The 12,569-nt window shown below is 42.5% G+C and overlaps 1 protein-coding gene across 1 annotated transcript in view; it reads left to right on the top strand.

Moving 5' to 3' along the window:
• ELMO1 (engulfment and cell motility 1) overlaps window positions 1-12,569 on the top strand; it is a gene marked incomplete at its 3' end in the record, with an annotated part of 224,602 nt that overhangs the window by 73,395 nt on the left and 138,638 nt on the right. Inside the window, exon 13 of the mRNA XM_080639645.1 lies at window positions 2,798-2,902. Within this exon, the coding sequence (XP_080495771.1) occupies window positions 2,798-2,902 (105 nt within the window). The remainder of the gene's footprint in view (window positions 1-2,797; window positions 2,903-12,569) is intronic.

Genomic DNA, 12,569 nt, shown 5'->3' with positions numbered 1-12,569 from the left:
CTAAAATTATCTGAAAATTTGAAGGTAACAGATCTCTTCCATTTGTATTTCTTACTCTTGGCTTTTTATAAAGAGCAAAATGCAATAGGCTTTATACTAAACAGATGCAACTATTATGCCTGAGGCGTTGTGTTCCGTGTATTTAATAAATGATGTTGTAGGTGAGGGTGTTTGTGTGCTTCTGAATTATTCACTGTGGCATTTTAGATAATTTAGCTTTGTATCTCACTTCTCAACCTACTCTCAATAAGTTAATATTTCAACCACGAACATTCAGCCTATTAAGAAAAGGATGATTTTAGGGAGAGGGAGGAAGAAGGAAGGGATCAAAGAAGTTGGGGTTGTTTTTGAATGTGAAGAATAATTGAAGATAGTGTATTGTTTCAAACATGCCAGAGCTGACTTGTGGATCCTTGGCTGTTACCAGCTGGCCTATCTCCAGGTAGCTGACTTAACAGAGATGCAGATCATGCTCTGGTTATCCTGGCATCCAAAGTCACAGAAGCATTTGAAATGAACAACTGAAAATAGCTGGTTTGATAGGCTTGACTTAGAAAAAAAATAGTGAGTGATGGAGTGATGGCTTTTCTGGTTGAACACAGCACTAGTAGTGATAGTACAAGACGAGTCATCCTTAATAAATGTGGTGAGATTTCTTTTGCCCTCACTGGTTTTGGTCACTGGTTCTGTACAAGTTAAAATGTAGAATGGGATGAAGGAAAGAACTATTCAAGCAACAGTAGGTGAGTCTTTTTATGTCAGTGTCCTGCTCCTAGTGAAATGAGTGCTCGTGTTTTAATAGCTGGAGAAAGGTAGATGGGTCTCGATACTCTTATCTGCTTGCCAGGTGTTTATCCAAGTATAGCCTGCCTGTGCTACAGCATGGGAGTGAAGAGAGTAGATGCAGCCCTGTGCTGAAGTTCTGCTTGCAAAAGGTGTAAAACTGGTTCCTTGTTGACAGCTTTTTGCTGCTCTTTCTGGAATGCATGAAAACCGTGGGAAGGGAAGGTTTCTCTTCCCAGAAGCTGAGGTCTGTTGGTCTTGTGTGTGTTGCAGTCTTGATGCGATTTTAAATGTTCTGACTGATAAATGTATCACATGTGGAAGATGGAAGGTTGAGTTGGGGAAATAGCCGTGAAGGGCTTTTGTTCATCATTCTGGTGAATATTAGAATCTTTATTTAAATAAAAATGTGTTAAAAAAAGGAATTTTTGGAAAACACAACTCAGTAAGTCTGTTGTTTTCCCACCCTTCTGATACATCTACTGCCTAGATATTTTCCTATGAATTCCAGAATTCCAGATATCCTCTTGATTCCCTATTGCAAAATGATAAGCCTGTGATTGTTTTGCTGGTACAGCTGTTCTCCAAAGCTGGAGATGTAAAACGAACAGGTTGTACATGCCTTTTCAGCCCCAAACCTTTGTCTCCCTTCTAAAGTTGCAGCAGCTTTAATGTATAATTTTAGCTTTCAAATACATTTGATCTTTCATGTGACTGTGATTTATTGCCTGGCTAAACCCAACCTGTCAGACGCCTAAAGGTAAGACAGGCAAGAGAATAAAATCTCAGATTTCTACAATGTTATGGCCTGACAGATTCATCGGGAGGACAAAGTAGTAAAGCCCATGCTTTTGTCAATGAGGTGGGTGGATCAGACCCTGAACACACAGCAGAAACTGTGTGGTAGTTCTGAGGTAGGCTGATGGTAGAAGAAATCTGTGCTGATCTGTACCAGGCAGTTTTCTGATAGTAAATACACTTTTAAAGTCTCTGTCAGCTGGGTCTTGTGGAATGGAAATGCCATCGTAAAGCGACAAGGGAAATCTCACTGTGTCAGGATGATGAGTGGAGCTGGAGACGTTGCAAAGGTGGTACTGATAAAAGAGCGCAGCAGGCAATAGGTGTTTTTTTGATGGAGACACACTCCACTAAGGATGGAGCCTTTGTTTCTCTGAGCAGCTTCAAGAGAAGCTTCTGTGGTGTTCTCAGGCTTGTCTGTATCCAATCAAATGTTCATATCCAAACCATGAGCTGTGTGAAACTTATTCAAAAGTACATTTAATTCTACCTAATCTACAGATGGACTGGGTTGATGGATATTGTGAGCAAATGTAGTTTTTGATGTAGCGTGTGGAACTGGACATTTGGAATTGGTAGGTGCGTGTGGAAGCTGACAAGTTTTGGTTATAGTTGGCCTGTTCATTCATTAGTTCTGTAGTTGAAATTCATAGATTCAGAATATAACCAAAAATTTACCTGAATTCCACAGGAGAATCTGTTTAATCTCATACACTTTTGTCTGAGGCTCTTTGTGTTCAGAAGTACACAAGATCCAATAGACTTAATACAGCTTTGGAATCTAGTAGTTTTTTCTCCTTGTTGTGTTTTATTAGAAATCAATCCAGAGCAGTTGTATAAAGAGGCGTTTTGGTGGCTGTTTGTGTATAGATATGCATTTTCATGTAAACAGTGCTTTTAGTATGTAGTACACCTGAAGTGTATCTCTGCCATGAAAGATATGGGAGATGCGTGCTTCTAACGCACTCAGCCTTTGGGAAACTCCATTCTGTAGCCACAGAAGTGGATGACTGACTTGCTAGCCTCATAGTGTTTGCATTTGGCTTTTAACTTTAAAGGCATGGACTGTTTCCTTGTTAAGAGTTTTCTGCTCAATAAAAAGAGCTCTGTTGCTGGACTGTTGGATGCAGCAGCTGCCTGCTACATGGTGCGCATCACTGGGGAGCTGATAGCTCTTGTGCAGATGCTAATGAGTCAACTTGTTATCTCTTTACAGAATCATGTAAACCCTGCAATGGATTTTACACAGACCCCTCCAGGAATGCTAGCCCTCGACAACATGTTGTACTTTGCTAAACATCACCAGGATGCTTATATACGGGTAAGGCTCCTTCTGATCTTTGAGGTCTGTGCAGTTGCCTGTTTGGAGTGATTATGTCCTGTTTACAGTTGACTTTGAAGAGGAGGTTCAGCATTTTGATGTCATTAACAGCAAACTCTAGGAAGCCAAACCATGTAAGGCTAAACATGGTGTAAGTCTGTAAAAGATTGGGGAGAAAGCTGTACAGCTGCCTGGTCTATCACTGCTGAGTCAAACATTATAGATGCTACTTTTCCCCAATATAGTTTTTTCCTTAGACCTACAAAGAGAAGGGAGGTGAACTTGTGCCTTTTTCAGATGTCTGATGCGTGTCCATAAGCTCAGAAATGAGTAATTGTGCCCAGTTCTCTGCCCTGCTCTAAGTCTACCAAAATCTATCAGGGTTTTCTGTGGAAATGAGGCTTTGATGAGCACATGCTTTGGAGAGTGACTGAGTTGGCAGTGTTCTGAGAGTTAGGATGAGCCCTGTAAAACTGTAGTGAGGAAATGCTTGGAGAAAAAGATAGGTGAGAAGCATCACGATTCATTTGTACAACCTGTTCCTGCCCCCTGACCGCTCCACTCCAGCTGCCCTTGAAATAGCAAATGTAGGAAGTTACGTGTTGCATTCTTACAAGAGGTGTACAGCTGAGTAATACCTGCCTCTGAATGGAACTTTCCCTGACCTTTATAGAAATCAAATGTTTGCCAAGCAGAAAGCTGGTGAACACAGATGGGAGCAAAGGATAGTCGAGAAGGTCAGTGTTTTGAGATAGGAGGGGTGGTTTCCAGTCATTTCTACTAAAAAGTGAAGAGTGACCTTTTAATACTCATTATCAACTAGTTTGTGCTCCAAGTAGATTAGTGTCAGAGCTCAAATAGGTTTGTAAAGGGCCTGCTGATGTCCAGGACAGCTTGATACGTGGACATGATAGGAGGCCACAAGATCTGCTCTTTAAATATATCTTTGTCCTCAGTCTGAATCTAGCAGTAAGTGTTAAACTGTGGCAGCATGCAGTGCAGCAGTGTTTCTCAACCCCTGTAAATCCCTGAAATTAAGGGCTATTTCATTTACTGGCTAAACTATGCCAAATTGTGGGTTTGTGTTTACAAATTGGTTGTTGTATCTCATTAAAATCTGGTAAGATCTGGCCCGTGCTACTTCACAGGCTTCCTCTGAAAATTCTGGTTTTAGAGGATATACTTATTAGGGGCAGCCAGTGCTCCCGAAAGAGACAGTCGTGTTTTATGGAAGTTGGAAGGAATTGAAAGATGACTGAAAAAGCAAAGCTGTTGAAGCAGAGCTTTCATTGACACCTCTCCAGTTTTCTTATTGTTTGTTTTCATGTTGCAAATGCTGTCTTAAAAATTGGGGTCAGTGTAGCATGTAATTAGCCCCTCTTTAGAAGGGACTTTGCTGCCGGCTCTGTTTCTGTAATGCAGGATTTTTGCTGCTTCGTTACTGAGATTTTCTGTTGTTATTTCGAGATGCCTGCTTTTATTCTTGTATAGTTCTTGGGTGCCTCATGTATTTTTCACCTGAGAAAGAATACATGTACACTGGAATTGCCATACTGAAGCATGCTCAGATTAAACTGCTTGCTCAAAGCTGCTTTGGGAACTGGTATTGTGCTTTGGGAGTGTGTTAGCCTACCCATCTTTCCTAAGTAGTTCTACGTATTTCTTACACAAGCATTGCTGGCATGGTAGCCACTGATCTGCGGTGGTCCACCTCGTCATGTTGGCAGCATGCTGAACACCTCTGAGGTGAACGGTGCTGTGCAACTCCTGCAGCATTGCTAGTCTTTGATCGCAAAGGACACCTGAGTTTTCCCTTTTAATCTCCGTGACTTACTGGTTGGTGTCCAGTAGTTTCCTGTGAGTCCTGATATGCCCATTTCCTTCTCATTTTGAGTTTCTTATTTCACCTCTAACATCACCCCTTTTCTTCATGGCCGTTGGCTCCCAAAGCTCCCACAACACCAGTTTGCTCTGCTTGCACAGCCTGTTGACCTTGCTTGTTTTGTCAGATGTATTTTTACTCTTAGATCCTAACAAAAATTGTCTTTGTGGTCAAGGTTAAGTTTCCACAAGAAATTCTCTGTACAAACAATACTTGCATACTGAAAAACTTGTTTGACAGGAGCTCTTTTCTCTTCTTCCGTTCTTGATGCTCGGAAATATTGTGGTTCTAAGAGGAGGGATTATTTTCAGCTTGGCCCTTTGCAGTACAGTTGATTGTTGTACCCTGGGATAATATCTGTGCTGAGCAGCAGTTAAAAATTGAGACTGGAAACCAGAGTTGGTTTGAAACAAACTTGGAAAATATGAAGTTTCTCCTGACAGAGTGTGGTATTTTAAGCAAAGTCACTATCAGGAGGTCGTGATGGTCTCTCTGAGTGCATTGGCAGTTTAATAGACAGCACAAATCACTGCAGTCTGAACTGTCGCTTTCTTAGTGTGACCCTTAGTCAAGTATCTTCTTGTATTACTGAAAGAAATGGGTAAGGAGAAGTTAGAAGATAAGCAGTAAATAACCTCTTCCCTTTTCATTCCTTGTTCTGCCTCTCATAAGTGATTCTACTTAGAAATAATTTGCATAATAAATGAATTAGGTGGGAAGGATGTCTGAAACTGAAGTGCCCTTCACTTTGAGGCTTCAAAGACCAGTCGCAAACAGAAGTACTTGTAGGAGGAGTAGATACAATGGCAATGTGTTGAAGAATGCGGGTATGAGGGAGTAGAACAGATGCGTAACTCTACATCTTGAAAGCAGGAAGCATTTCAAGGTGAAAACGTGAGTGCTGCATGGTGAAACAAAAATAGCCAAACTTTTTCTGCCTGTTTGATTCTTTCCTGCCTACTTCTCATTTCTCTCATTCACCTTTTCCCTGTTAGGTACTTATTGCTGAAATTACAGTAATGTCTTCTTTCCTTGCTGTCTTCAACACAGTGTTTATTTAGACATTGGGTTAATTGAGTTTGAATCTTGGCTTTTTGTTTACTGTACAATAGGACTGTAGCATCCCAAAGAAAAGTTGTGTCGTGGAAGGGAAGCAAATCCCTGTTCTCTGTGACTGTGTGGTGTCCTTAGCTGTCATTTTGAGTTTTGAACATGTTTCCTGTTGAATTAGTTTTCTGTGGAGTTAACTTTACTTTCTGTTCTTCATTATTTGTCTGATGCTATCAGGGACCTTGCATTTCTTTCATGTTCCACCTAAATAATCAATTGCTGTCATCAGAGGCTTTGCTTTTAAAGGCAACATAGTCCATGGAATGCATTGATGGAAGTCATGTGGAATCGCTGCTGCATGAAATGTAAGAAGTTTTCCACAGGAAATAATTGGCAGCTTCCCAAGCTCCATAATTACGGGACAGACAGTGTATAATTAAAGTTAGCAGTGAAGAAAATGATTGGAATAGAGCTTTGTGACGGATAATCTTTTTGGGTGTTTTGTTCTTACGGAGCAGACAAGTTGTGTGTTTCCCCTGCTTCAATTTGCTGCTTTCCAAAACTGCTTCAGCTTCTCCTAATTTTTAAACTGAAATTAGAAGTTACCATTTAAACCAGACTTTACTCAGTGCAGACATCTTGAGATCTTTCTTACTGGTAACTTGCAGCAGTGTGCCTTCGACACTTCCCAGGAGGAAAAACCTTTCTATATGGAAGCACTTACACCACCTCTGCTGTTGGTATCCCCATTTACTTGTGCTTTGTCATTCATTTGTTTGGGAATTGATGGTGCAAGACTTTTCAGATCCATTTTCTTTTCAAGATACAGTGAGGAGAGAGATTTAAATACCTGAAACTGAAATATTTTGTATGCAGATGTTTGTAGGTGTGTATTAATTTGTCTGATGTTGGTTTTTCTATGCATACGCTTCAGTTTGCTGGTACTGATTCGAAATAATGATATTATTTAATTTGCTATGAAGTGAAAGCTAAAGGATCCAAAATGGAGCACTCCTTTTATTTGTAACCCAAAAAGAAGGCTTTGATACTTGTTGTCCTGTGTGACGTGTTTGTGCCTGGGATGCTTCTGTAGACACACTAGCTCTGCAGTTTTGATAGGTTGATCGCTGTATGTGCAGTCAGTGTTCATTCAGGTGTTCTTGGTAGCAGGCAGCAAAATCAAAGCTCCTGCTGCAGTCAGGAGCAGACTGCCATTCATCTTGGATATTGTCTAATTTTAAGAGTGTTTCCAGGCAAGAAAGAGCAGATGGTATTGGATAAACTGGATTTACAGCAACTACAACTTAGTTTCTAATAAATCACCATTGAAACATTCCCTTATTTTACATTTTCCACACAGGCATCTTAACGATAGTGATACCATAACCTTCATCTGGAGGGAGTGTAGGATTTTACTAGGAGATTCTTGTTTTTCACAGGAAGTGAGCTGAGTCACAGAGAAGTCCTGTATGGTGTTGCCTCTGGTGAGGTCCACATTTCTCATTCTAATGATTTTGCTTTTGATGACTGTTGGTGACTTGTCAATATTTTTCTTGTGCACTTATGAGGAGCTGTATTCTAACAGGTCTCAGTTCTGCTTTGGGGTAAGATTCTGCCTTGAGAAGACACATCCTGTGTTTCCTTGTTTTGTTTAAGCACAAGAGAATGATGCTTCAGGCAGAAACTGCAAATAAACTTAGCAGCTCTCTAAACTTAGAGCATTGGCTCTCTACCTATTTGGATCCTGCCCAGCTGGCTACTCAAGTTCATGCCAAATTCTCTGCCATTTATTAGATTAGTACGTTCTTTATATGTGTAGGGGAAAAAATTAAGTGTTTCTTGGAAAGAGATATTTTTACTGTAGCCTGTAATTCAAGTCCCTCATCTGTAGCAGAGAAGCATTATCCCTTTTCTGACTGATTTTATCTGTTTCATACAAATATTTGTTAGATATTGAATGCGGAATTTTCTGTTTGTAATACTGTCTCCAGGATGGGAAACCAGTGTTGAAATCCATGCTGCTTAGTTGGGCTTATTGATCGCTTGGTGTGTTTCATAATGGGTCCATTGCCATTGCGTTTTTGTGAACGATGGGTGCGATATTTAGTGGCACGCTTCTACATTTTCCGTTCTTGTATTTAAAGCAAGTATTTGAAGTTATGAAAATGTTGCAGATCAAAATGACGTTTGGACTTTGGTCGCATCAAGACTTATTTTGACTACGTGAAAGTTGAACGTGGAGCTGGTTTAGGATCCGTAGTAGAAAATCCCCTTCCCCTTGCTTCTGCTGAGCTGGAACCCATTCACGCAGCTGTGATGTAGAGACGCTTCCTCCCCAGCAGCTACTTACGTTGTGGAGCTTGAGGAGCCTCCTTCTCCTTTTGGTGCTTTCAGGAGTCGCAGTGGAGGAGCAGGTGCTGTTTGTGAGTGCCGGTGGTGCAGGCAAGGAGATTGCTGGCATCCTGCAGAGACTTCTCAGAACTGTAATGGGTTGAGTCACAGTCAGGCTGTCTGCCGTACACTGCTGTAACCCATGCAGTTGTTGTACTGGAGGCTGCCTACGCGTCCTTCCGCCAATTCACAAAGACTCCTCGTGCCTACTCCTTCTAGCCTGATCACATAGGAGTCTAACATAATTTCAGCATTTTCTGATGTAAAACTGAGCTTGATCTCTGCCAGGCCATCTTTCTTGCAGAAATGATAGGAAAAGGGATGTAATTTATTTCTCTTCTGCTAAAATTAAGGAGAAAAGTGAGCTTTGTCACATGAGTTGTCCTGGTGCGTCTCTTGAAGGAATGCAGTTTTCCACATAAGACCTAATTGCCAGAGGCTGGTGGTTCCCAGCCTGTTTAGTGTGTTCTTGTCTTCTGTTTTCTCTGTTCCCACCTTCCACTCAGATATCAGTACCTAAAGGTGGCCCACCAGAAATCTGGAGAGCGATCTTTGTTAGAAGCATTTTATGGCTGCAGACAAACACCGTGGTGGTTTGAATTGACCCTCTTATTCACATGTTACTGTATGATGACATAAAGCTAACCAGTTGCTTTTCTTTTCCCTGTTGTCCTGTATGACTGTGTCACTGCCTCCTGGCTGCTTTGCCATAGTGGGCACTGTGACTTCCTGCTGGTTACCCCCCCCAAGTGCTAATTCATAGTTGAGCACATCAGGACTCAATGTCTGGTGTTTAACATTGTCCTGTAACTACATGTCCTCAGCTCTTCTCTCAAATCTCAGCTGAAGTTGTAGTTCTAGTGCCTTCCTTCCTGAGGATGGCAGATGCAGTTGTTGCTTGACTTCCATTTTGCCATGAGGAATTTCTGTAATGTCTCATGAATGTGAAGGAAGGCTGAGATAAGGAGGAGAGGAAGCATAGGAAATTTGGAATAAAGTAATGAAGATAAAAAGGCGGCTTAGAGGGGACAGTGCTGAGTGAAGGCTCTTGGAAGGACACTGATGCTGAAGTTGAAGGAAATGACAAGCTGCCTTAGGAAGAAAGTAAAGTTGATGGAGAGGATGAATGGAAACTGTCTGCGCCAGAGTCCCTTATCCTTCTCAAGAAGCATATCCTTAGGATTTGCTTCCTAGAGTTATTTAAAAGCATCTAAATGAAGGCAAAATGGTGAAGCCTACAGTATGTGATAAGGAGGCTTAGGAAAAGGAAGAGCAGTGTGAAGAAAATGAAGAGCATCCCTGCAATTTGGGGGTATTAGAATGCTGCCTGACTTTTCATTTTGGGTCTAAGGTGGTTTTTACTGCCTTTACTAACTAGCACTCTAAACCTCCTGATAGGAGCCTACAGCAGACTGTTGGAAGGCTTGTTCTGTATTAATGCAGGATTGCTTTAGGCAGAACTACAAAATAGGTCTGGGGAAATGCTCCTTTTTAATAGTGCAGCAAAGCTTCTTGAGCTGCCTGCTGTGGGATTTAGTGTAAGTATTGATGCAGCTATAGTGATCTTGCCTTTCACTTCTACATTTGCTTCCTAATCACAATGAATCTATTCCATTGCCAAGCTCTGAGGTTGGTTCAATAATCTGAGAGTTACATCTGCAGTTGCTGTGAGCAGTATACTTTGAGCCAGTTTCATCTTTAATGTGAGGGATTAAGATATTGGCCGAGTCGATATTCCTTCCCAGTGAAAGGGGAGTATTTCTGTCTGATGGTTTCATCTTTCTGGATTTTGATGAGGAAGCTTTTGAATTCATTAAGAACGGGTATAAACTTCATTATTGAAGCTGATGCAGATTTTTAAGCCCGTGGTAGTCAAAATGTGGAAAATTAAGCATCTGTGATCTTGGCTTGACACTTGCATTAATGTCATTGTCCATGGCTTTGGTAGATGTCTTGTAAAGGCAGGTGAGCATTCTTTGGGTGATGTGAGCACCACTGGTTATAACACAAGGGGAGTACAAAAGAGCTTGCTGTTAAAAACAACATCTCTTCTAAGGAGAAATGTTCTTTCCTGTAGCTCTCTAAATGCTTTGCTGGACAATTGGATGTTGGAGGGCTGCCTTTCCCTTCTTGAAAAGACTTTTGACTTTGGGGTGCTTCAGTCTGGCTATAAATCCCAGGAGAAATTCAACTGTCACCAATTCTGACCCATGCTGCCTGAAATGTCCGCCTTGGGAAACATGATCAAGCCTTTATTTCTCTTTCTGATCACTCTTCGGTTTTGTTTGGTGATTGGGAAATGTTTCTCCTCAATTTGCAGCAGGAATTTGTAAGAGCGGAGACGTACGTATGGCATGTTATGGTATGTAACTGAAAACCAGTACAGACTGTACAGATCTGCATTCTGATACAACTGCTGCCCAATTCCCATGCCTTAATAGGCTATGGAGTTTCATTTGTAGAGATGTCAAGAAAATGGATAGCACTGATTTCCTAAATACTTCACCTCCTTGCATTTTTAACAACATTTTTAAACCTCTTCCTTTCTCCCCTTCTGCTGGTCAATTCAATCTCATTCTTCTTGTGATACCAGGTTTGTTCTCATTCTGTGCCGCTCTCATTTTCTCTGTTTTCCTCCCTTTTTCCCCTCACACTGTTGGGAGTTACACATCATGGTTGTTTCTGCTTTGCCTCGTGGTCATGGACGATATTGATCAAGAGGAAGAGAAGAGGGTCTGCAGCATTTAGTACTCTTGTACCGTGAGTTGGGTTTGGGTTTTGTCTGTGTAACATCTAGCATATTAGAAGCTGTGTTTTGTGTTGGACATTCCCAATTTTGCAGCTTTGCAGGACTAAAGCAAGGGAAAACCAGCAGCACATTTCTCAAAGCAAAGGGCAGCCAAGCAGACCAGGGTTGAGGTGGGACTGAAGAAGATGAAACATGAGCCAGGACTGTGCCCATTCAGCCAAGGCAGCCCCAGCATCCTGGCCTGGCTCAGCACCAGTGCAGCAGCAGGGTCAGGGCAGTGATTGTGCCCCTGCACTGGGCACTGGTGAGGCTGCACCTCGAATCCTGTGCTCAGCTCTGGACCCCGCACTACAAGAGAGACATCGAGGGGCTGGAGCGGGGCCAGGGAAGGGCAGCGGAGCTGGTGCGGGGCCAGGGAAGGGCAGCGGAGCTGGTGCAGGGCCTGGAGCACAGTGTGATGGGGAAGGGCTGAGGGACCTGGGGGGTTCAGTGTGGAGAAGAGAAGGCTCAGGGGGGACCTGATCGCTCCCTACAACTGCCTGAGAGGAGGACGGAGCCAGGAGGGGCTGGGCTCTGCTCCCAAGGAACAAGGGATGGGACAAGAGGAACCGGCCTCAAGCTGCACCAGGGCAGGTTTAGATGGAGCTGAGGAACAATGCCTGCCCCAGAGGGTGCTCAGGCATTGGCACAGGCTGCCCAGGGCAGGGCTGCAGGCACCGTCCCTGCAAGTGTTCACACCCCGTGGAGATGAGGCCTCAGTGCCATGGGGCAGTGGTGGCCTTGGCAGTATGTGTTAACGGTTGGACTTAAAGGTCTTTTCCAACCTAAATGATTCTGATTCTGATTCTGTGCAGCCGAGGGCTCTCTTGCAATGTCTGCCTTTAAGTATTTGTTTCCCCCAGGCAAATTTAACCTGCCGACTATGAAATGTCTGCTGGATGTGCAGCTCACTGTGGATTTGTGAGGGGGAGGAAGAGGAAGATAATAGGGTCCAGCCACTTCATGAGCATTAATGATAGACCTCCATTTGAATGAAGGTTGTATGTGGGCTTCGTGATTTCCTCAGTCCTTTCCTTTCCTTGGTAAAAGCACTGTTGTGATGGAAACGTGGATCAAGTCGGCTGTGTGCTTTGTAGACATACAGAAGTGTTTTCAGTCTAGAGCTGTGTGTTCTGTTTCTTCCCCTGCTATTGTTTTCACCAGTTTATGAAGTAAACATGTCCATTCCCTGCTTATTTCTCCTTCATAACCAGAGTGATAAAGGAAATATCATTAAAATCATGCCATTATCAGCTGTATTTATGGCATTTGACTTTGGAACAGGATATGAGTCGCGAAGTCGTGAAAAGAGATTACAGATTCAATAATGAATGTTGTAAATCTGAAATCCGTTGCCGAGACCAGGAATGATTTCTCTTTGGGCATTTATACGAACCTTTTTTTTCCCTTCCTCTTTCCGTTTTTACCGTTGCTGTTTCGGGCTCAAGATCTGTATCTGTCAGAATTGCCTGCAGATATTTAGATGGAGTAAAGGGCCTTCTATCTTCCTTCCTTACAGAAATGTGACATGGCAGCTCTGCCTTGTTTTGCACAGC

Source organism: Psittacula echo (assembly GCF_963264785.1).
Source record: "Psittacula echo genome assembly, chromosome: 2".
Taxonomy (NCBI): domain Eukaryota; kingdom Metazoa; phylum Chordata; class Aves; order Psittaciformes; family Psittacidae; genus Psittacula; species Psittacula echo.
This window is presented reverse-complemented; position numbering and strand designations above follow the sequence as displayed.